The sequence below is a fragment of the Sinocyclocheilus rhinocerous genome, unplaced genomic scaffold (assembly GCF_001515625.1).
Source record: "Sinocyclocheilus rhinocerous isolate Xijiao unplaced genomic scaffold, SAMN03320098_v1.1 scaffold749, whole genome shotgun sequence".
Classification (NCBI taxonomy): Eukaryota; Metazoa; Chordata; class Actinopteri; order Cypriniformes; family Cyprinidae; genus Sinocyclocheilus; species Sinocyclocheilus rhinocerous.
Window position 1 is genome coordinate 127,117 of NW_015653466.1, and position 25,651 is coordinate 152,767.

Genomic DNA, 25,651 nt, shown 5'->3' on the forward strand with positions numbered 1-25,651 from the left:
TATAAGTCATTATAATCAGTAGTTATGTCCCCACTGGATGCAACGAATGCTTCGTTTATAATGGGTTTTCATTTTTTGAATCATCGCTCCGGCCTGACAGGGCATCATCACAATATGGTGAGGGGCGTAACATTTCCGTCACACGCTTGAGGTATTCGGCCAATCACAACGCATTGGATAGCTGGCCAATCACAGCACACCTCGCTTTTTCAGACCGATGAGCTTTGTAAAAATCGACGCGTTTCAGAAAGGTGGGGCATAGAGGAGAAACTATAATGTACAGTATGTGGAAAATAAGGTTTTTTTTTTTAACATTAAACCGCATAAACATATTTCATTACACCAAATACACAAAATACTGTTCTTTTTAGCAGCATCATATGACCCATTTAAAACATAAGATGTGTCCAAAATTGCGTACTTATGCACTATTCTATGACGCTTTGTAGTATAAATTGCGAGTAGTGCATTCACACTGAAAATTCCAAAAAGAAAAAGTGCATTTTAAATACCTGGATGATGCACTTAAATAACTGAAAAAACGAAGTGTGGAATGTTGGACACTTCATGCGCTCAACTGTTGCAGCTTTAATTATGTAGCAAAGGGGGAGGGGCTATCAGAGTCAGATTATGAATGATTAAAAATAACCTTATATACAGTGTCATACACTACATAATTGAGTGCTTAGTGCATGAGTACATATTGTATAAGTGCATAGTGTATAGTGCAGCATTTGGGACACAGCTATAGACTATTGTGTTCAACACTGTTGCATTTTTTTTTTCTTTTAATTTTTTTTTTAACACAACAAAAATGACAGTGTGTTAAAATATGTTAATAATAACAATCTTTAGTGTGTTAAAATTTGTTATTAACACAATCTTTTTGAGAGCATACTAATCAGCTGTTCAGAACCCACAAATATGACAATACTGAAACAAATGTAACTTTTATCTTATAATTTTCTGCATACTCATGCAAAGACACTCATGCACACATATTTCACAATATTTTCTATCACCATTCAAGTCTGTTTCTCAGAATAAATCAGCTTAAATATGATGTTACTTTTCTGAGCAGGGCCCAAATAATTAACACCTACTAATATACGATTCTATGTGCATCTAGAGTTGTTTGTAGCCGTATTTGGACTGTTTCTGTTTCAACAACCCAATGCTTACATCTCTGCTGGTTTATATTTCTGTCTTCAGCTTTTGGAGGATGGTACAGCTATAGGATGTCTAAAGCTGCCTTAAACATGGCCACCAGAAACCTGTCCATTGAGCTGGGTCGAGGGCGCTCTAAAATTGTGTGTGTATCCCTGCATCCTGGAACCGTGAATACAGATTTGTCTCGGCCCTACCATCGAAACGTACCCAAGGACAAGCTGTTCTGCACTGAGTACTCAGTCCAATGCCTTATGAACATTATAGATACTCTAAATATAGACAAAACAGGTAAAGCCTATGCATGGGACAGTACTGAAATACCTTGGTAAACAGTCTTGTCAAAAATGACGGTATTCTGTGTGTACCCCCATTTTAAAATAAGGTGGATGAGAAAAAAATGTAACAAAGGAAAACAATGCTGAAACAAATCATCAAGCAATGTAAGTCTTGCACAAAAAATTAATGTTTGCATTTTAAGGAAACATTGGATTTAAAAATGATTGTTGGTTTATTGAAAATCTTTGAAACATACACAAACATTTCAGGAAGACTTGCTGATGTAACTGTCCTTGTTTCTTTTTCATTTTGACTAAGAATGGTACAGTCTATCTGCTGTGCACAAAACAAAGAACTACCACATCAGATACGAAGAGCTTATCACAAAATTCAGTATGAAAGACGTCATACTTGGATTTTTGTGTTCATGCTATAATAGTAAAATCATTTTAGTACTATTTTAAAATCTATATGCATGGGTAAAATGTTTAATTAAAAAATGTAAAAAAAAATTCTAACTTATTTTTTTTTATTGAATCCAAGAAAGCCTTGAATTTTAGTTATTTTTAACAACTTTTCAATTGTCATTTGCCCTTTTGATCGGACCCAATAAAGCTTTGCTTTTTGTATTTGTTTCATAGATTAAAAACAACTTTTTCAATTGTCATTTAGAATCAATACATTATGGCAGAGATGTCCAGTTCTCTCCTGTCTTTCCAAGCAGTTGAGGTCATTGATGTCACATTCGCTGCAGTTTCCTGAATGATTTGGCCCCTCTCAGTCCTGCAGCTATTTTAGCACCTATCTATTTTGAAAAGTACCGCCCACAATACTTTCCAGAAATGTACACAGTGAGTGAAATGACATTTGATGATGCAATTATTCCTCAACACTCTTTAGTATTTGTCAGATATGCCGTTCTGAAGCTAACTGGAATGACCAAAGTTAGTTAACGGTAGTGATTGGAGACTTACTGGTGATGGTAATTTACTTCTTTTGCCTCTGATTAATGTGGTACTTGCTTGTCTCTGCCACTCAGTCAACTGTCAGTTACTCTTCTTCCCCATTAGGTGGCCAAGCCAATTGAGTGCAATCACAAAAGAAAACAAAATTTTCATCTTAATTAAAAAAAAAATGTTATTAATGACATTCATGTAAACAAAAAAGAACTAATAAATACGTTGTTGTCTTATGGTTAATTATCAAACCTAAATCAAATTCTCAAATATTTACGGTTGCTTCAAAACAAAACATGATTGAAAATAAAGAATAGAATTGTAAGAATTGTTATTAGGCTATAAGTGAAAAGGTGGGAAGTACTTTTTCTACTATTTGAAAACTGTGATAGTTTGCATAAGTTGTGTAGGTTTGTCAGCTGGAAATGTCTGTATTTGATTTATTTCAGCATGAAGATACATCAGAGAGATTTAAAACTATTTCAAATGACCGATAAAATGAGCCTGCATTTCTTCCATAATTGTTATTTCGGTTAATAGATAGATAGATAGAGTGTGTCATCGACACACAAGAGTGACGCAGGCGAACATGCCGTTCACCCTCATACCGCACAGACAAAAGGGAGATATTTAAAGACATTGTTTCAACTGACTTGTGAGGAACGATCTGAACGATCGTTTTGTATGGAAGGCGGACGGGGCCAAATGTCTTTAAACGGAACGCGTGAAATGTGACCGTGTCAACACGCACAATTTGCCCGCGTTAACGCGGCAATTTTGAACGCGTTTCTTTTGTACGTGTAGACACGCACGTTTTGGCCGCGTTAAGGCGTCAGTTTTTGCCGCGTTTATTTGGTACGTGTAGACACGCACAGTTTGACCGCATTAAGACGACAAATTTGAACGTGTTTCTCAAGCACACATTCTGGCCGTGTTCAAACATGTCATATTTTTAAAAGCAGATTTAAGTCCAGATTTACCCACATATTCCTATTTTTTAGCTTTGCTTTACTTATATCTGCTGTGCTAAAGTAAATAAATAAAATAAAAAAATGTTAAATTAAATGTCATATTAAGTAAATGCTAATGATCCATATTGCACAATTATTAATTGTAACATCTATTTATGTTATTGAATGTTTGTTTTAAGTTATACAGGACTATCATTTTCGAAAGTATATATAACTTTACACAGAACATATTATAACTGAATATACATATACTTAGACATAAAAATGAATAAAATATTTATATTTCTGTAATTATATTTATAAATATAAGTAAATAGCACTATGTACACAAAGGTGATTTATAGCAAATGTTCAGTTTAAATTAACAGACAGTGCAATGTCAACCCTAGAATGAATAAAGAAACATAAACATTTGTGATAAATCACAAATCATTCAATCCAGATCATTATAATTCCTGACCCCTCTGACAGACATATCTTCTTAAATTATCAGTTGACTTCTGAAGACATGACTTTGCAAGAGACATTTGGAAAACGCATTATGATCAGGAAAGATCATAAAACAAAGTGAAAAGTGCATGTTTAGGACTATAAATTAGGACTATAAATAGGCTTGTATTTTCACCTACAGATAATGGAATTAAATTAATCAACATACGTTTTATTAGCCATCCATTCAACATCCACTTATTGCTATTGTAGGAGGAGATTTTTTTCCATATAGTCTAATGATTTCAAGTTGCATTAAGTCAGCCATCGTTCTTATAAACGCAGCATATTTTGGACATAAGTACTTTGATCTTCTGTTAGCGATAGAGGATGGTTGTGTGAGTGCGATGCGCGCGCAATGCTCTGCTTGCGCTGGGCTGTAAAACTGGTTCGTGGAGCCATTCTGGGTGACATCATGCGCCGGGTGTTTGACGGGGTGGCTGCCGCAGCGCCAGGACTACATGAGTGGAAAAGTGACCGACAATGACCTCGACCACGTCGTGTGCTAGTGTTTTACACTCGTCGTTTAGTATTCGACACATGTAAACACGCGATTTTATCATCTGTTTTTAGATTAAATCCATGCGTTGGTCAGCCACGAGCCTTTTCTTATCTCGAGAGCGCGACACATCCAACGCGTCTGTGTGTTTCGAGGCTCGCCTCCAACCTTACGCTGTAGCCCTTTGCTGTGCATTGAAATATGGACAAGGCCAAATCAACGATGGATCAGAAAGGATCGGGTCCTTGCTGCACAAACGGCATGCACAAGTCACTCCGGCGACAGCTGAGCAACGGGAGCTGTAGCCCGTACAGTCCGACTGACGATAATTACCACCATCTTCACCACGACCCTCAAACCAACGGGTCCCCGGCGAAAAGGTGCCGGCTGCGGAGGCGAATGGAATCAGCGAGGAAAAACAGACCGCGTAAGTTTATAGTCACAGACACCTTCAGAGTTCATCAGATAATATTTGTACATTTGATTTCAACAGTGTCTGATAAGCAGTAATGCCCTAAGATACACAGGACGTGACCGTGTCAACGTTTAACACATTATTGCGATAGTAATGGTTTACACTGGGCGATTTGTTTGGATTAAAATGAATTTTTGCCAGTGTAATGACATATTAGTTGTCCTAATTTTTAAGACAGTAACTGGCATTGAATGTATGTGTGAATTCATTTCTTGTAAGGTATTTACAGATATCATATCGACTTCAGACCTCACAATTTTACCTCAGGTAATTACTGATCTTTGAACAAGAGTCCAAAGTATCTTAAGGAAGTGCTCGATTCTTTAATCTAGTACCTTTGAGTAGAAAGAATTGAAAATTTGATTTAATTTACTGCCCTCAAAAGCATGTTGCCAAAATTGGGAGGTAATTAACGTAACGTTACACATTTCCAGAGAATATGTAGCTTTATAAATGTTGACAATTTTTTAAGTATAACACAGTAGTTGGTTTATAATAATCTGCAGTCCACTAAGTCAGATAAATCAGTAACTCATGACTGGTTCATAATTGTTTTGTTTTGTTTCACTAAAAAGAACCGATTCATAAGAGTCATTTGTCCGGGAATCGAACTACACTGGACGCACAGTATGTATTTGATTCACTAAAAAGAACCGACTCATAAGAGTCTTTGGTTCGGAAATCGGACTGTACCGGTCTCGCTGTAGTGTTTCTCACTGAAGATTCGGTAGCAGTGTCAGTGAATAGTATTGCAGGAAACCCTGTCAGATTGCGGTGCTCCGTTCGTTTCAGCAAAGGATGACATTCCAATTTTAACGCTTCTCGAACGTTCAGTACATGAAAATTATTCGGGTCTGGCATTTAAAGAAATGCTTCTCAGTTCCCAATCCTAGTACAAACTGTCAATGCTGTATATATTATATATCATATTATTATCTCAATGCTGTCTCTGACCTGTCTTCCGAAGAGTGTCTTTTGTTTTGAGGAAACCTTTGAGATTGTTCTTCTCGCTCTCTGATTGGTCGTTGTGAAGTCAGGAGGTGTGCTGAAATCACTCCTGATGGAAAGGCTCGACGCGCTTTGACCAATCAGCTCTTAACTTTTGTCTTCGCGTGGCCGCTTTAAAGGGCTTGACAGAAACGCCTCCACCCTACACTATGCAGAATTCTCCGTTTTTATTCACTTTTTCAAAGCGACGCTAAGAATTCAACTTTGAAAGTGTAGTTATAATGCCATTACAAACCAAACTAAACTATTAATTCCGTTTTGCCTGTGGGCTCCCCTGCTGTTTGGGCGTTTTTGTTTGCACTTTAATATATTAGGACTGCCAGCAGGATGAAGTTGAAGTGTTCAAGGAAGCCAGGTAAGACATCACCTCATCCATGTGTGATGTTGTAAAAAACCTACTTCCTTGGAATTGCTCTGATAGTTTTCGTTTTTTTGTTGTTTGTTTGTTTGTTTGATTTTTCATTGCAGCTACTTTGGTGACACTGTAAATTGATTTATTTTCTTTGGTATTTACTAAAGTGCAAGTATGTTGTAAAATAAAGTGACTTCGTGTCAGGTTTAGTTTGTGTTGCCAAAGGTAATGGCAGCAGAAAATTGAACGCTTAATACAGCATTCATACAGTTCAGCGAGTCTTTAGTTGTCAGACTGCATGCCAGGCCAGCTTGTCAACATTCCTTAGGTTTAGTCTTGTTTTTTGTGTGTTGTAGTAACACCTTTCTTAGCAGCAATTGTTTGTTTTATTGGTTTATTGTTCTTTTAAATATACTCAACCAGGGCTCGACAATAAGGAGTGCCCGATGGCCCGGGCCCAGCGTGAAAGACGTTCGGGACAGACGAATTTGTCACTTGCCCGATCGGGCCACTGCAGCGTCGTCACGAAATTTTATCATTTGCATGTTTTTTAAGCCTTGTTAATTAAAAAATTCAAGCGATTAAAAAGCTTTTGGGCGCGAAAGACAACTCCATTCAGTATTCACGCGCTGTGTGTTCTGTGCGAACAGCGCGCGCACAGACAGCCGCGTCTCTGACACGCGCGAGCCGCCTGAACGGGCAAATACATACAAAAGTAGGCTATGTCAAAATACCCGTCCTGGCAAGTAGCTTTAACAATGATCAATCTATATTGAATTTATACACTAGAGTACAGATGCACCGATCGACCGGACATTTTTTGTTTTATTTCAGACTATCTTCTGTTCTGTGCTTGCACACAAACTGCACTGCAATTATTTTCCCAATGGCCATTTGTGTGGAAATATTACTATTATAATTAGTCTGTATACGGTCATTAACAGAGGCCAGAGATGCTGAAGACGGACACAAAGAGGAGAAAATACTGTAGCAGACAGAACAAGATCACTGTTCACGATGCACGAAATATAGGAAGAAAATCCAAATATTGAATTTTATATGAATGCTAAAGCGTTTCATCCAGGTCGTCAGTAGAAAACAATGGAGCACGCTCTGCTGGACAAACTAAGTAATTACACCATTTCAAGCATTTTATCTGCGTTATATGTTATGTAAAAAAAATTTCATATCGGCGGCATATTCGCCGATACAAATATATCGGCGACAGGCTCATATTGGCCGATAATATCGGCAAAACGATATATCGGTCGGGCTCTAGTATTAACCATATATTTTATTTAGATATTTCTTTTCTCAGTTGGTAAAGACTTCTATGAGCTGACATTTTACATTTATTCATTTAGAAGATGTCTTTATCCAAAGCGACAAATGATGAATACAACAAGCAATTTATTATAAGGAGGCAATAACACAAGAAGTGCTGGCAATGCAAAGTTTCAAAAATTGTCTTTTGTACCTTGAAGCCACCGCAGACCCTTGTAGGCCGAAGCGCTGGTAGTCTCCTCCATAGATGTCCTTCACCAGTTTGTCCACATTGGTGCTGTCCCCTTTGCTGGCCATTTCAAGGGCCTCTTCAAATGTCTCACAACCCGTCAACAGGCAACAAAGCCCCAAAATTGTCCCTCCACCAAGACTAAAGAGAGAAAAAAAATGAGAAAGAAACAATTCGAGTCAAAACATGGTTACAGGCCACATCTGAAGTGCACATGTGCATTCATAAAAGCATACAATTTGACCTTGTGACCACTATTTAAACTATGTGCCTATGGCAAAAACAGGTCAAAAACAGACTAGCTTACAAAAGGAGACAAGTAACAATGCCATCAAGTAACAATTAACAAGTAACAATTGTCTAACAAGTAGACAAGTGTTGTGGTCACTGCAACACAAAGCAAGGTCTACGTCACACATTATATAATATTACACATACTTTACCAGAAATTTGGAATAACTAAGATTTTATGTTTTTGAAAGAAAACACTCCTGATGTTTTTCTATGAGCCTGACATTTTGAGGAAAACACTCCTGATGGAAAGGCTCGATGCGTTTCGACCAATCAGCTCTTAACTTTTGTCTTCGCGTGGCCGCTTTAAAGGGCTTGACAGAAACGCCTCCACCCTACACTATGCAGAATTCTCAGTTTTTATTCACTTTTTCAAAGCGACGCTAAGAATTCAACTTTGAAAGTGTAGTTATAATGCCATTACAAACCAAACTAAACTATTAATTGCTCCCCTGCTGTTTGGGCTTTTTTGTTTGCACCTGAATATATTAGGACTGCCAGCAGGATGAAGTTGAAGTGTTCAAGGAAGCCAGGTAATACACAAGCAATTTATTAATAGGAGGCAATAACACAAGAAGTGCTGGCAATGCAAAGTTTCAAAAATTGTCCAGAAAGTACAAGAAGGAGATATACAGTGGGTACGGAAAGTATTCAGACCCCCTTAAATTTTTCACTCTTTGTTATATTGCAGCCATTTGCTAAAATCATTTAAGTTATTTTTTTTCCCTCATTAATGTACACACAGCACCCCATATTGACAGAAAAACACAGAATTGTTGACATCTTTGCAGATTTATTAAAAAAGAAAAACTGAAATATAACATGGTCCTAAGTATTCAGACCCTCTGCTCAGTATTTAGTAGAAGCACCCTTTTGATCTAATACAGCCATGAGTCTTTTTGGGAAAGATGCAACAAGTTTTTCACACATGGATTTGGGGATCCTCTGCCATTCCTCCTTGCAAATCCTCTCCAGTTCTGTCAGGTTGGACGGTAAACGTTGGTGGACAGCCATTTTTAGGTCTCTCCAGAGATGCTCAACTGGGTTTAAGTCAGGGCTCTGGCTGGCCCATTCAAGAACAGTCACAGAGTTGTTGTGAAGCCACTCCTTCGTTATTTTAGCTGTGTGCTTAGGGTCATTGTCTTGTTGGAAGGTAAACCTTAGTTCCAGTCTGAGGTCCTGAGCACTCTGGAGAAGGTTTTAGTCCAGGATATCCCTGTACTTGGCCGCATTCATCTTTCCCTCGATTGCAACCAGTCGTCCTGTCCCTGCAGCTGAAAAACACCCCCACAGCATGATGCTGCCACCACCATGCTTCACTGTTGGGACTGTATTGGACAGGTGCCTGGTTTTCTCCACACATACCGCTTAGAATTAAGGCCAAAAAGTTCTATCTTGGTCTCATCAGACCAGAGAATCTTATTTCTCACCATCTTGGAGTCCTTCAGGTGTTTTTTTAGCAAACTCCATGCCGGCTTTCATGTGTCTTGCACTGAGGAGAGGCTTCCGTCGGGCCACTCTGCCATAAAGCCCCGACTGGTGGAGGGCTGCAGTGATGGTTGACTTTCTACAACTTTCTCCCATCCCCCGACTGCATCTCTGGAGCTCAGCCACAGTGATCTTTGGGTTCTTCTTTACCTCTCTCACCAAGGCTCTTCTCCCCCGATAGCTCAGTTTGGCCGGACGGCCAGCTCTAGGAAGGGTTCTGGTCATCCCAAACGTCTTCCATTTAAGGATTATGGAGGCCACCGTGCTCTTAGGAACCTTAAGTGCAGCAGAAATTTTTCTGTAACCTTGGCCAGATCTGTGCCTTGCCACAATTCTGTCTCTGAGCTCTTCAGGCAATTCCTTTGACCTCATGATTCTCATTTGCTCTGACATGCACTGTGAGCTGTAAGGTCTTATATAGACAGGTGTGTGGCTTTCCTAATCAAGTCCAATCAGTATAATCAAACACAGCTGGACTCAAATGAAGGTGTAGAACCATCTCAAGGATGATCAGAACAAATGGACAGCACCTGAGTTAAATATATGAGTGTCACAGCAAAGGGTCTGAATACTTAAGACCATGTGATATTTCAGTTTTTCTTTTTGAATAAATCTGCAAAAATGTCAACAAATCTGTGTTTTTCTGTCAATATGGGGTGCTATGTGTACATTAATGAGGAAAAAAAATTAACTTAAATGATTTTAGCAAATGGCTGCAATATAACAAAGAGTGAAAAATTTAAGGGGGTCTGAATACTATCCGTACCCACTGTATAAGAATAGTGAAAATATGGAAAAATAAGTCAGATTTTTTTTTTCAATATTATTATATATATATTTTTTCAATATTATTATATATATATTTTTTCAATAACAGCTGGATGCTGTTAAGTGCAACGTTTTGGACACTCTACCACAGGGTTTTGTTTTCGTATGTTCGTTTCAGTGGTTTTGTTCAGATTCACACACTACAAGCACACAAAGTGGATAGGCATTAGATATTTCTGAATAAAAAGACCCTATTATTTTATTATATTTTAAATAAAAAAATTGCATTGGAGTGTATATTTTGTCTGCTTTTGCAGTACCTTATAGTAAGTGACTGTAGCTCTGACAATAATGTTAAATTTGGCTATGCAAGCGATGGACATGTTTCTTCTGTTCTAGTTTGATGGGTGCCAGGTGCTCAATGGTCTTCATCAGGGGCGGATTTAGTGAATTGGGGGCCCCAGGCAAAATATAGGAATGGGGTTCTATACATTTGCACAATTTTACCTAGATCAACCTTGAGGTTCCTTTTTTGTTGTGATGCTTGCTACTGCACAATGGTGCCCCATAGTTGTGTCCAATGTTTCTACATTTTTCATGTACATTTTATAATTAGGGTTGCAAAGGGGTGGAAAATTTCCAGTAAATTTCTGGAAACTTTCCAAAAATCCCTGGAATATTCCAAAGAAAAATCCTGGAAAGTTTCCAAAATTTCTGGAATTTTTCTGAAATTTACTGGAAGTTTTCCACCTTTTTGCAACCCTAGTTATAATGGCTTTCTTTCATGTAGATCATGAAATAGCAATTGATTTACTGTTTAGATACAGGTTTTCACAAAAACAAAAAATTATAAAATGATAAACCTCACAATTGAGCCTTTTAACCTTTTTTTTTTTTTAAGAAAAGGGATAAGTCAGAAGTATAAATTGAAATATTAATTTAAAATGGGGTTATGTGGGTGGATTTTCACATTGGTTAAGAAAAGGGATAAGTCAGAAGTATAAATTGAAATATTAATTTAAAATGGGGTTATGTGGGTTGATTTTCACATTGGTCTGAACAAAAACTGCAGACCGGATTATTGAAAATGCACATTCATTCTCTGCCAGTAGTATGGTTGACCATTTCAACCATAGATATGTATAGCGAGATGCCCTATTAGCGGCTGTTTCTATGGGCCGCTATACGTAAGTCGTCCGCCATATTGGAATGGTCAAAGAAGATCCGTGAACACTCGAAAGCAAGTATGTCTGTAACCTTAGTTATACGCATATATGAATATCTATCTGCAGTAGACTTCAGCAGACGCTTTTGCTAAACTAACACAATACAAGACAAAGACGTTAGCTAAGACGACATTTAAAAGGTACTATAGTTATTGTTCGTCTAGTTCTTGTCTGAATTAACCCTTTTTTTTCTTCTTCTTCTTTCCCTGTACTGTTTTGATTATCATTCAGAGTTAAATGTGGGGGTAAGATAAAAGAAAGCGCAGACAATGTTCCCTTTACTGTATTGTCCTATGTTATGTTTTGTTTTTATCTGTCTGTGTAATAAAGCATGTGGGAAAAAAAAGGTACTAAACAGAAGCCAACACATTCTTACCTGTGAAAGTTTATCCAGTTCCTTTAGGAATTTAAATTTCGGCGGTTTTTACATCCAGAGGCTGCTCAATGTTGATTTTTATTGTGAGTGACAACACATACACCGTTCCAAGATGGCGGGCACGTCTTCATGCTTGGAGTGGTCGAATGTGGCATCTACCTATTAGACTTGTGCCAGTATTCGGTAATGCGATATATCACGGTAATCGTAATAAAAGCATTAGCAATTAATCGCAACATGAAAATTTGATACCGGCATATCCCTACTACCTATACATATCTATGATTTCAACGGCTATTTGTCGGTTTAAGGAAGTGACGTCTTTATTCCTTGAACGTTTCCCGTTAGTGGTCGAGCGCAGTGAGATTGTGATCATTTATTTAAACTTGTTGTTTAAAATGTCAAAATTAAAATTAGATCCTTGTTGCTCGGTGGTTGGGTGCTCCCTCTGGCCCGGAGCTAAAATTCGGAAATTTAAGTGTTGAGATTTCCGAGAAACGTGCCTGGATTGCAGCAGTGAAGCGAGAAGGCTGGATAACAACTAGCAACTAGGATATACAGAAAACATTTTGATTCAGGCAAGTAAATGTCGTTTTTGTTTTTTTCATTTGATTGTTTGTATTTCTTTACGTTAACTCTTAAAGAATGATGCAGCATAATTTAAGCTAGCATTGTAATTTCATCATTGCGTTTTGGTTCGTGTCTAGTGAAAAAAAAGCAAATGGTGCATCCGAAATTGCTTACTATCTGAGAAGGTACTATATTTGAATTTGAATTTACTTCGTTAAAAAAGTATGTTTTATGTATGAATATGGGTAGTATGAATGAAAATTGGACGTACTACATCTGCCTTGTTGTTACTGTCACATGACCTACCAGCGTCAGTTGCGTCGCTTCACTGCCATTCATAAATCCTCTCCCTTGGCCTCATGGGATGGTAAAGTGTCCATCGAATATGCACTTCAGAATCCGGGCGGAAGAAGTAGGTCATCCGGGTACTTTTCGTTTACTATGAATTCGGACATACTACTCGCCTCACATACTGTTTTTCGCCTACTATATAATAGGGAAGTATGCGATTTCGGACACATACTTTTTTATTTATGTTTTATTGCGAAGTGTTATATGTGAGCTATAATTAAGTATGAGTTCACATTAGTTGTTTGCTATCTTGTCAGCAGAAAAATGCGGTGAATAACACGTTATAGAAATTTATACTGTAAACTTGAATGTTGTATTGTGTAACGGTTAACTGCAGTAGTTTACAAAAGGTAATGGTAAACATTAGCTAATGTTAATTCCAACATATACAGATGTATTAAACAATCATAGTATTATTTTTAAATATTGTGCATTAAATCAAATAATTGTTTTTCTACTTTTGTCTTTAGGAAAGCCACCATCTGTAATGTAAGATACCTAAGACAGTGCTTCAGGGAGACAGGAAGGACAGCTGATCGTCCTGCACTGCCAAACCACGTGACCATTTTTGTTTGTCAAATATCTGTGAAACGTGTTTATGTTGATGTTTTAGTTGTTGAAGCATTTTATGTTTATACAAATATTTACAAATATTAATACATTTGTTGGAAATAAAAGGAGTTGAAATTGAGAGGGTGTTTTTTTGTTTACATACAGTACTGGTCAAAAGTTTGGACATTACTTTTTATAATGTTTTTGAAAGAAGTCTCTTATGCTCATCAAGTCTGCATTTATTTGATCAAAAATGCAGACAAAAACAGTAATATTGTGAAATATTATTACAATTTAAATTAATATACATATACATATGTACAGTATGCTTGAAATGGTCTATAGGGGTTTCCCCGGTAAGGGCTGTAAACAAAGCAGCGCTCTGCTCATTAACGCTCCTTTATCAGATAAAATGAAAATGCCATCAAAACTTTTCTGAAGACAGTAGGTTCCCTTCAGAGATTCATTCATATAAAAACTTGAATTAGTGAGAATAAGAAAAGTGTTAAAAAATATAACCTATATTGATGAGGAAAGTCCACTGATGAGTGTAAGCCTGTGTGCCTGAGCTCAGACCAGTTGCCTACACTCTCCAAAGACTGTCTTAATTGTAAACTTTAAAATACATTTATTTTTTGTTATTTTAACTACAAATTTAAATTAAACTGAAAAAAATTATGAAAAGGAAACTATGCACTTATACACCTAAGGATTATATCAACCAAATAAGTAACTGTGTATGCGTCCTCTACTTGGGCCCTTCTCATAAATGAAGCGGCATTTAAAACAATAAACATATAATACACACTGTTGCGCAATATTTAATTACAGGTTCAGATGAATGATATTTTTATTTGCTACAAGCAGGATACACAAGAAACACGTTCAACGCAGACGGTTGTCGGGGAAAAATGCCACGCTCAATATGGCCACTCTATCGAAGGAAGCCCCGCCTTCTAAGTAAAAGAACCAATCGCTAAATGATGAAGTCAGCGCATCACTGCAGCTGCCGTTAGAAGTCCTTGTTGCTATAGAAACAGTCAGCGTTCTGAGACGGGTGCTTAGGACTGCGCATGTGCACTGGATGGTCTAGCCTGAAAAATAAGCTTTTTTTAACACTATTTGAGCAAAAGAAACAACATTTATGAGACAGTTGTTGTCAGATTTCATTGGTGATTAAATTTAATGAAATTTAATCGTAAGCTTGGCAAACAGTTTTGGAGAATTTGATGTTTCCCCATTCAAAGAGATAGGAGCTGCACTTGCATGCCCGAGAGGCGTTTCAAAGATGGCCACCGAGTGAAATGACTTGCCTTAAAGGGACTTTGGTAATAAACACGTTAAACAGCAAGCGTTCACGTGTCCGTGCTTAATGCACATCTCGTATATGAAAAGCATTTTAGGGGGCCCTTGGCTTTTGGGGGCTCAAGGCAGTCGCCAACCTTTGTCTAATGGGTAAGTAATGGGTTCATTCTCACTCTTTTGCACAGCCTCCTTCTCTTTCATATGGACACTCACTTGCCTGCCAGTTTCTCTCTGTCAGCCCCTCTCCTTCTCTCGGTCACATTCTCTCTCGCCACTTCTTCGCCTTTCCCAGCCCCTCACATGGACACACTTGCCTGCCAATTTTCTCTCTCTCTCTCCCTCCCTCTCCATGCCTGGCTGACTGGGGGAAGTAAACAGACATTTCACCCACATGGGCTGTTTGATGTCATTATGTCACACCACTGTCACACCCCCTGTTCACTTGCTGCTTCTGGATCAGGTCATTCAGGTCAATGAAGAAGTAACATTCTTTCATTCCTGGCTAGGATATTCTTCTGCATTTTTCACTTCAAATAACATGCATTTCCCCTGTGTTTTTTAAAACTGGAAGCAGAGCACGTGCATATTAATTTAGATGGCCTCTCGTCCACTTGATTGCATTTTCTGAAATAAGAGTGATGTCCAAAATAACTCTCCCAGCATACGCCAAGATCTATATTAGCGGGGGAAAGAAGCGTGAGGGTCATTTGAGATGATGTTGTAGCAGAGAGCGTTCTGGTTACAGGCAGGTCACCTGTGCAGCACCAGCTGACACTGACAGTGTTTTTATACCTGGCAGGTCAGTCATAAATCTGATTGATCAGTCACAGATAGATCTGCGTGTTCCAGGCTATTCAAGTTCAGATCTGTGTCCCTGACCTGCCCTAATTCTTCCAGATTTCTCTGGTGTCAGTGAATGTCAGATGTAAGAGTCATATCGGTAATGATTTACCTATTACTTGATAAGCTTGTTAGACACTGATCTATAATTTAGGTCAAATTGGACATTTCTGTGTACTGATATGTATTTAATTATAGAAACAGACCTTTGCATCAGTTTGAACATTTGTACTGGTTCTGCTGTCTTAGTGTGTGATTCTCACCTGCTAAGCATCCTAGAACAGCCATTTGCAGTCTCATGGCTGTTGCCATGGTAACTGTCCAACTCTTCATTAGCTGCTGCAGTGACTGCCTCTCTTTGTCTGGCCTGCTTGCAATGTTTGAATTTGCTTGCTTGCTTGTAAAAGTTAGGGGTTGGTAAGATTTTTGTTTGTTTGTTTGTTTAGCTGCTTTGAAAGTAGCCTCTCATGCTCACCAAAGGCTGAATTTATTTGATCAAAAATACAAAGAAAAATATTAAGATTGTGAAATATTACTACAATTTTAAAATAAGTGTTTTCTATTTTAATATATTTTGAAATGTAGTTCATTCCTGTGATGGCAAAGCTGAATTTTCAGCAGCCATTACTCCAGTCTTGAGTGCCACATGATCTTTCAGAAATCATTATAATATGCTGATTTGGTGCTTAAGAAACATTTCTTTTAATTACCAGTGTTGTGGAATCCATGGTTCCTTTTTTCAGGACTCTGGTGAATAGAAAGTACGAAAGAACAGCATTTTTTAACAATAGAAATCTTTTATACAACAACATAAAATAATATAAAAGTCTTGACTGTCACTTTTGATCAATCTGATGCATCCTTGCTGAATAAAAATATTAATTCCTTTAAAAAGAGAAAAATCTTTTGAACTGTAATATTGTACACACTACAAACATATGGTCAAGGTGTTGTTTTTAAAATGTTTTAACTCACCTTTTCCTTATTTTATTGTGTACTTGAGGGTTTTTTAGTAGTTTTTATTTGCCAGTCTAGTTCATTAGTTTATCTTTGGAACACAACTTATACAATCATGTTGATCAGTCTCTTTATCTCTTTCTAGCTTTTCCATGGTTTGGGATGGATATCGGTGGTACTTTAGTAAAGCTTGTTTACTTCGAGCCAAAAGACATCACTGCAGAAGAGGAGCTGGAAGAGGTGGAGAATCTGAAGAGCATACGCAGGTACCTCACCTCCAACACGGCCTATGGCAAAGCCGGCGTCCGTGATGTACACCTGGAGCTACGCAACCTGACAATCTGCGGTCGTACAGGGAACCTTCACTTCATCCGCTTCCCCACCACTGCCATGCACAGTTTCATCCAGATGGGCAGAGATAAGCACTTCTCCAGCCTGCATACCACACTGTGCGCCACTGGTGGTGGGGCATACAAGTTTGAGAACGACTTCAGAATGGTAAGAAGATGGACCACAGCATGGTTTTCAAACTGGTTTGACAGTAAAATCAAATGTTTAACATACAGCTATGTGGAGTATTATGTGGACCAATGAGATTTCACGGTGGTGAAAAAATACAGTAAATACAGTCAAAAAAAATAATGTGAAATATTATTACATTTAAAAAACATATTTTAGAAAATATTTGTAATATACTTTAATATTTAATTATTAAATGGGATGGCAAAGCTGAATTTTCAGCAGCCATTACTCCGGTCTTCAGTGTCACATGACCCTTCAGAAATCATTGTGATGTTGATTTAATGCTTAATATTACTGAAAACAGTAATATTTTTGTGGAAGCTGTGATACACTTATTTTCTAAAGTTCAAAAGAACAGCATTTATTTGAAATGTAAATGTTTTGTAACAGTGTAAAAGTCTTTAATGCCACTTTTGACTAATTTACTGCATCCTTGCTGAATCATACTGACACCAAACTTTTTAACTTTAGTAATGTATTATATATCTTGTTTTAGGGATGTTTAATTTAAAACTCACCTAAACTGACCTATAAAAATATTAAGGTCTCTGTTTGATAAAGTCCTAACTGTTAAATGTAAAGTCGAAGCATCATATTTTTTCTTTTAATAAAAAAGTCATCAGGAAATATGTTTAAGGGATGAAACTTGTACGTTCAGAGCAATGGGTAGTCATGAATCCTTCTTTTTTTCTTTGTAGATGGCAGACCTAGAGCTGCTGAAGTTGGATGAGCTGGACTGTCTGATCCAGGGGCTGCTGTACATAGACTCGGTCGGTTTTAACGGTCATCCTGAGTGCTATTACTTTGAGAACCCCTCCGACACACAGAACTGCATCAAGAGACCCTGTTGTCTTGACAACCTTTTTCCCATGTTGCTGGTCAACATTGGCTCGGGCGTCAGCATTCTGGCAGTGTACACCAAGGACAACTACAAACGAGTGACAGGCACCAGGTCAGCACAGCTGAGCAACATGCACCATATAGAAGAAACCTACAAATAGGAGTTGTCAGTAACATGGCCAGACTTAGTCCATGCCCATCTAAACTAGTTTATTAACATTTACATTGGTTTGGCAGATTCTAAAGCCAATTCAAGTGCACTACACTCTCAATAACTATGTGATAAAATTAGGATTTTGTGGTTTTGTCCATTTGTTTCCAAAAGAAATTCACACAGGGATGTTTTAATGTCGATAATGGCTGAAAAAGCAATTTGCTGCTTCTGTGTTTTCTATGAGCAACTTTCGTCGTGATCCATCCATGCCATGGAGCTTTTATCTTAAAAGTTATCTCTCCGGTATGAAATATGAGTTTACCATTTGCTAACTTCATGAACTTGATTGTTTCCTCGTCTTTCATGGACACAGAATCAAAAGCCTGTTGGAAGCAAAAGAACACAAAATCACTTCCTGCTGTGTTCATTTTTTTCCTTTGAAACATGAGCCTGAGTCATCTTCGGATGATAACAAATCTGTGATTGACAACTGAGTAGGTTGTGAAGTTTACTGACTGTCAGTCGATGGATGAGCGTTTTAAATGTGGTTGTAGCAGAATGTAACAGTCTTTCAGCCATGATTGGCAGAAGGGAGGAGATTTGTCAGGAGTAGTCAAAGCTGATGTGCAAATCACAGGAGGATCAGGAACTACTACTCACATTTTATAAACATCTGTGTTTGTTTCCCTGTCAATTTGATCCTGTTCGGTTTAGTCATTTCTATACATTTACCACATTAATTTACACTACTATGTTTTTGAAAAGTCTTTTACGCTCACCAAAGCTGTGTTTGTTCGATTAAAATAATGTAAAATCAGCAATAGTGTTATTTTTACTATTTAAAATAACTTTTAATGATTTCTGAAGGATCAAGACTGGAGTAATGGCTGCTGAAAATTCTGCTTTGCCATGATAGGAATAAATTACATTTTAAATTGTAATCATTATTACTATTTTCACTGTATTTTTAATCAAATATACACAGCATTGATGAGAATAAGAGACTTCTTTCAAAAACATAAAATCTTATATTATTACACATACTTTACCAAAAGTTTGGAATAACTATAATGTGTGACGTAGACCTTGCTTTGTATTGCAGTGTCCACAACACTTGTTACTTGTCTCCTTTTGTAAGCTAGTCTGTTTTTGACCTGTTTTTGCCATAGGCACATAGTTTAAATAGTGGTCACAAGGTCAAATTGTATGCTTTTATGAATGCACATGTGCACTTCAGATGTAGCCTGTAACCATGTTTTGACTCCAAATGTTTTTCTTATTTTTTTTCTCTCTTTAGTCTTGGTGGAGGGACGTTTTTGGGGCTTTGCTGCCTGTTGACGGGTTGTGAGACTTTTGAAGAGGCCCTTGAAATGGCCAGCAAAGGGGACAGCACCAATGTGGACAAACTGGTGAAGGACATCTATGGAGGAGACTACCAGCGCTTCGGCCTACAAGGGTCTGCGGTGGCTTCAAGGTACAAAAGACACTGTGTTTGTGTCCATGGTATCAGGTGACAAAGATCCACAAATGAAATGTGACACTACTGAGCCGTATTTATGGGGATTGTGTGTAGGCTTGTCTGTTTCATGTGTCACAAATGCAAAGATCCTACTTCCTTTTCATGGCTATTTTAATAGATGCTACTGTTTAAAAGTTTGCTATCAGTCTTTTTTTTTTTTGAAAGAAATTAATACTTTTCAGGGCTCCAGACTGCGCCTAAAATGGGGATATTTTTGCTGAGATCGCCACTGGCGACTATATAAATTTTTTATATAAATAGACATGTTATGATTTAAAAATTTGCAAGCAATGCCTTTTTTCCTGCTTGTTTTGTGATCACATCTTTTGTTATGTTGACGTAATAAACTGAGACGATGCGCATCAAAGTTTTATTGAAAAAACAGTCCTCATCTCTGCCAAACAGCAGCTAAAAGCAGCTCCAGTTGTGCATCATGAGAGTGATCGAAAATGACAGAGACGTGCGAAGTGAAGAAAAGTAGTGTCTATTTCGTGAACAAACTACAACAGGTAAAGCTGTCAGCTGTGTGGACATTAACAATATCGTTAACAATTCTCGTTTATAATCGATACTGATATGGCTTGTTGTTATCAGGATCTTTAGTCTATATCAGGGGTGGCGAACGTCGGTCCTGGAGAGCCGCAGCGCTGTAGAGTTTTGCTTCAACCCTAATCAAACACACCTGAACAAGCTAATCAAGGTCTGAAGGGTTACTAGAAAGCTACAGGCAGGTAGGTTTTAATTAGGGTTGGAGCTGTACTCTGCAGGGCTGCGGCTCTCCAGGACCGGAGTTCGCCATCCCTGGTCTATATGCTGAGTTGTTAAGGCGTGAATTATTATTTGTAGCACACTTGCCATCCAACAATCGCAATAAACTTTGTGCTCTGTTACCTTTTAATAAACAAAGTATCAGCTTTAAAATTCATAATGAAATTCAAACAATAAATACCGTTTTGGCGCTCTTTAATGCCTCAGTTCAAGCAGCATGTGAACCCATCATATCTTTCCCTTTACTACTATAGTACGAAATAAACATGAATGGACATCAAAAGGTATATTACAAGTTATAGTACGATTACTGAAATGTCTCATGCAATCGCTCATTCAGTGTTTCAAACTGCGGAAAACGTGTAAAGCTTGTAAACAATGCCACGTAACGTAACAATCGTTTACCTCAGAATAACCATTCGGCATCCATAAGCTCATTAGTCAGCTAGAAAAAAAATAACTATAAAGAAGAGTATTTTGCTAAATATATCCACTATATTGCATATTCATATTTTTACTTAACTTGTTGTCTACATAATAAGAAAAAATGCAAGTAGCTAAAGATAATATTCAACACCTCCTATATAATATGTGACCCTGGACCACAAAACCAGTCATAAGGGTCAATTTTTTTTGAATTATTGAATATTTGGCCGAGATACAACTATTTGAAAATCTGGAATCTGAGGGTGCAAACAAATCTAAATATTGAGAAAATTGCATTTAAAGTTGTCCAAATGAAGTTCTTAGCAATGCATATTACTAATCAAAAGTTTTGATATATTTACGGTAAGAAATTTACAAAATATCTTCATGGAACATGACCTTTACTTAATATCCAAATGATTTTTGGCTTATAAATGATTGTATGTATGTATTATTTATATATTTTAGTCTATTTTTATTTTACTGGTTAATTTTGTTTTATTGCATTTATTATAACTACACAATCTACACTGATTTAGATGCATAATCTATAGAAATTGCACTGTAAATTAAAGGAGTGCCATTCCATATCCAGCATTACGTTATTATGCAACAAGTAGATAAACTGGTCTCTTTAAATAGATAAACTGGTCTGATAGGTACATAAATATGTGCTTGTGTTTTTATTGTAGCTTTGGTCACATGATGAGCAAAGAGAAGAGGGACAGTATTTCTAAAGAGGATTTGGCCCGAGCCACACTCATCACTATCACCAACAACATTGGCTCCATTGCACGCATGTGTGCAGCTAATGAGGTGTGTTGTGTTTTTATGTGTGCATCTGCGTGCCAGCTGTGAGCGTCTGACTGGCCACTCTGGGCTTCTCTACAGTGTTGCCTTGTAGCTTGGTGATCAAGCAGCATTGTACAGGGCTTTCAGTGTGTACAGAACACCATCAGAGCAGAAACTCCCAACAATACCCGGAGAATACATGATTTTTTTTTAATCACATTAGAGTAGTATCTATGACAAGATGGTGATGGCAAATGCTTTAAATTTGACCAAAAACACCTATTTGAGCACCTCCTATAAAACGTCTATAAAAGGAATTGCTTGTGCCATGACTCCCCCTGTTGGTGCTGAAGAAGTACTGCAGGAGTCAACCTGCTGGTAATTTACTCCCAGTTTCACAGACAAGGCTAAAGCCTAGTCCATGCATGTCTGAGCTGTTTTAACTGAAAGAAACTTGCACTGACCTATCTTAAAATATGTAAGTGCCACTGATTATTCTCAAGATGCACACCAGTAATGTTTTTTTTCCAAGGCATGTTTATACTTAAATGTCCTAATTGAACTATAACTTAATCCTGGCTTAATTTAAGCCCTGTCTGTGAAACCAGGCCTTAGACTTATAAACAGGCCCACATGGAATATAGGCCTGCAGAAAGAATGCAGTACTCAGCACTCAGTTTAACTAATTAAACTAATTAAGTGTTTAAATCTGTTCCACAGAATTCTGTAGATTTTCTTCCAAAATGAGTGTGGAAAAACATCCAAACATTCTATCCTGGTCATACTGAGCGATGTTTCTGTTTTGTCCTGTAGAAGATCGAACGGGTTGTTTTTGTGGGGAACTTTCTGCGTATAAACACAGTGTCGACAAAGCTTCTTGCCTATGCTATGGACTTCTGGTCCAAGGGCCAGCTGAGGGCCCTTTTCCTGGAACATGAGGTAATTCTCTCAGTGTTTTAAGAATTTATTTTTAATCCGTTTCATTTATTTTCTCAAATATTTTGAAATACACTATCTTTCAAAAGATGTGATAACATTTGTTAATGTTTTTCAAAGTCTCTTATGCACACCCAGGCTGCATTTATTTGATCAAAAATACAGTAAAAACAGTAATATTATGAACTACTATTACAATTTAAAATAACTGTTTTCTATTTTAATGTATTTTACAATGTAATTTATTTATGTGATGGCAAAGCTGAATTTTCAGCAGCCATTACTCCAGTCTTCAGTGTCATTCTAATATGCCAATTTAGGTCTCAAGAAATATTTCTCATCATTATTAATGTTGAAAACAGTTATCCTGCTTAATATTTTTTGTGGATTTTTTGATGAATAGAAAGTTAACTAGTAAACTGATTAATAGAAAGTTAACTAGTAAACTAACTGCATTTAATTGAACTAGAAATATTTTTTAACAATGTAAAAGTCTTTACTGTCACTTTTGAGCTATTTAATGTGTCCTTGCTGAATAAAAGTAAAAACAATACTGGACCCAAACTTTTGAAGCAGTGTCTAACAGTGAAGATTATCAGAATCACTTATTTTATAGAGAGGTAGTTTAATGAAAACATGTATGTTTATATGCACACTTATATGTGTGTGTGTGTGCATTTCAGGGATACTTTGGAGCCGTCGGTGCTTTTCTAGAACTGCTGAAGTCGTCTGATGACGCATAAAGGAAATCATCATCTCTAATGATCCAGAAGCTGCTTTAAGACTTCCACACAGAAGCTCCAACAGGAAAACTGGAATACTGGGAACACTGGGAAATTTAAAAGAAGCCATTATAGTAACTAACCTGTAAATAACCCTTGAAATAAGATTCTAAACAATATTTTTTATGAGTAACTTAGTCTCCCTCAGACTTCCAACTCTACCGGAACCTTATTGTTCATTTGTTTTCCGGTTGTTGTTTTCCTTTTATACTGTTTTTAAATATCATTGTGTAGTGAACAGGGAGAGTTTATATGATGGCCAAAACCTGCTGTGTTAAAGTTTTGCTATCCTTGACCTGCCACCAGGTGAGAGTGTCTTTCTGTTTCTAGGCCTGGTTAAATAATGGACCTTTTAGAGTTTTTTTGTGTTAAACTGCTGTTCAAACACACTGTTGGAGTTGATTTTTAAGCCTCAGGTGCTGTGTTAAATGTGTGCCGACTCACTTTTTCGCCTTGCCTTTTCCCATTCTTTTTCCTATCTAAACCAAAGCTACTTCAATCATCTTTTTCTGAATGCACACAGTTATATGCATATACCTCCTCTTTGGTAGCTTTCCTCTTATCTGTAATGGTACTAAGAGTACTTGAAGTAGCCGTGTGATGACAAAACAAAGTCAGTATGACAGCAGTTACCCACAACCCCCCATTCCTCAGTATTCAAATGTTTAGACAGTTTTAAGACTCAGCCGTTGTGTTTCCATTGTAGCGCCAAAGTGAGATTGGGGAGGAGTCAAACCAGACAGCCTGCCAGTGCAAGCATTCCTGCTTTGCCAGGCCATGTACCACATTACTTCTCCTAAACGTTGCCTAGCATTAGAGTATTTCTAATATGAAGTTCAGTATCATATGTCATTAAAAATAAAAACACCACTCCCTTACTAGTTAACTCTGTTGTTCAGTCCTTGCTGTTTTTCTTGCCTTCTATGTGATCGTTCTCTTCTGTTAACCTTTGTGGCTGTTTTTAGGTTGTGCTTTTATTTTACTTTTATTAACTTTTTTGTTATTTTAACAGAGATTTCCATGGTAACTTCACAGAAAAATCTGAATTTGATTTTGGGGACCTCACGTCAACTGCAATATTATTTTCTTTTTCCAGAAAAAAATGTTTTTATTTTATTATTTTGTAAAAATTGTGCGGTTAAAAATGTTATATACCTTTATAATATTTAATTTTGGCTTTGGTTGGCCTTGTATATTTTGCATTAAATTATTTAACAGCATATTTTGGGTACAACATTTGACAGTCGTGTGATTTGATTTTAATTTTGTTATCATTGTTATTTTTGTCATTACTGGACTTTTTCTTTTAATGTAAATTATCCGGTGTTAAACCCCTCATTCTAGATTAGGATGCTCTTTTCATTTGTATACCAAACAGTGTATCAATATGAAAGCTGTATGCTTTATGAATGATTAACATTCATGAAGATTGTACATTTATGGTATTGACAAATTGTTCTTGCCACACAATCTTAGTAAGATGCAAGTATGAGCATGTTTCAAGTGTTCAAACCTGTGTAATTGCACAGCCCAAATCTATGCTATACTCAAAGCTGTTATCCATTGTGCATTAGACTTAACAAAATACAGCTTCATGTTTTGCAAACATTGGTAAGGTTTGAAGTAACTTTTGTTGTCATACCAGTAAGCAGATAAACCGGCTGCCAGTTACAGCAATTTTGTTTAGTACAGAAACAACACACAGACCTTAAAGTTTAAAAGCTGTATTAGCCTATATCATAGACTAATAGGTTGTACTAATACAACTCCTTAGAGGTCATTTTAATGTATATGTTCTCTTCCTCTGAAAGGTGACCTTTCACTCCTTTTGCTATGCAGAAAAGTCAGTTGCTCTGAATGGTGTGTGCTAAAAGCAGCTTGGTTGAGAGAGTCATGCGGCTCTTAGAAACTAGCTGCTCGTGTCCTGTTTGCCACTTTTGTCAGTAACACTGTTATAAAGAGTGAAAAGGGGCCTTTGACACGTTATTGTTCTTTTTCTGTATGGGTGTTTTCTTTTGATTCCTACTGACATTTTTAAACAAATTATCATTTGAGTTGCTTGTTTGATGCTACTTTAATGGATACTTTGTGCTGTTATATGCGATTGTACAAACATGTAAATATTCCTGTCTTTGTTTTTCACCTCTCAGATGTCATTGAAGCTGCTCTGTATTGATCTTTGTGGCTTTATTAAGAAAATATGAGAGATTTGATGTTTAATTGGATGCTATTATGCATAGACTCAAGAAATGACATTTAAAAGAATAATAAAGTTGAAAATCAAACATGTTTTTTTTTTTTTAATTCTGTATTAGAACTTTATTATATGTTTATAGGTCTCAAGCAACGTTAGTGTAGATATAAAATGATTTTGAAGTTGAATGCTAACTGTAGGCTACTAAGGGGAGTTTGAAGAGAATTGGGTTTGTTTGAGACGAACCTCGACAGATTGGCTCCTGAAAACGTCCTATTGAAATTG

The 25,651-nt window shown here is 37.1% G+C and overlaps 2 protein-coding genes across 6 annotated transcripts in view; both read left to right on the plus strand.

Moving 5' to 3' along the window:
• LOC107715958 (C-factor) overlaps nucleotides 1–1,920 on the plus strand; it is a 4,448-nt gene extending 2,528 nt beyond the window's left edge. Inside the window, exon 4 of the mRNA XM_016522226.1 lies at nucleotides 1,213–1,920. Coding sequence (XP_016377712.1) covers nucleotides 1,213–1,499 — 287 coding nt within the window. The 3' untranslated portion in view covers nucleotides 1,500–1,920. The remainder of the gene's footprint in view (nucleotides 1–1,212) is intronic.
• A 2,249-nt stretch (nucleotides 1,921–4,169) lies between these two features.
• Nucleotides 4,170–25,651, plus strand: part of LOC107715956 (pantothenate kinase 1-like) — a 30,479-nt gene continuing 8,997 nt past the window's right edge. The window contains exons 1-8 of one of the 5 annotated variants that reach the window (XM_016522222.1): nucleotides 4,717–4,788; nucleotides 13,250–13,337; nucleotides 16,579–16,931; nucleotides 17,654–17,907; nucleotides 19,247–19,423; nucleotides 21,355–21,478; nucleotides 22,268–22,393; nucleotides 23,074–24,293. In XM_016522222.1, the coding sequence (XP_016377708.1) occupies nucleotides 16,596–16,931; nucleotides 17,654–17,907; nucleotides 19,247–19,423; nucleotides 21,355–21,478; nucleotides 22,268–22,393; nucleotides 23,074–23,133 (1,077 nt within the window). In that variant the 5' untranslated portion in view covers nucleotides 4,717–4,788; nucleotides 13,250–13,337; nucleotides 16,579–16,595 and the 3' untranslated portion in view covers nucleotides 23,134–24,293. Of the gene's footprint in view, nucleotides 4,789–8,448; nucleotides 8,534–13,249; nucleotides 13,338–16,578; nucleotides 16,932–17,653; nucleotides 17,908–19,246; nucleotides 19,424–21,354; nucleotides 21,479–22,267; nucleotides 22,394–23,073; nucleotides 24,295–25,651 lie in introns of those variants that run through there. The other 4 variants (XM_016522223.1, XR_001637155.1, XM_016522220.1 and 1 more) reach the window with 4 other exon arrangements.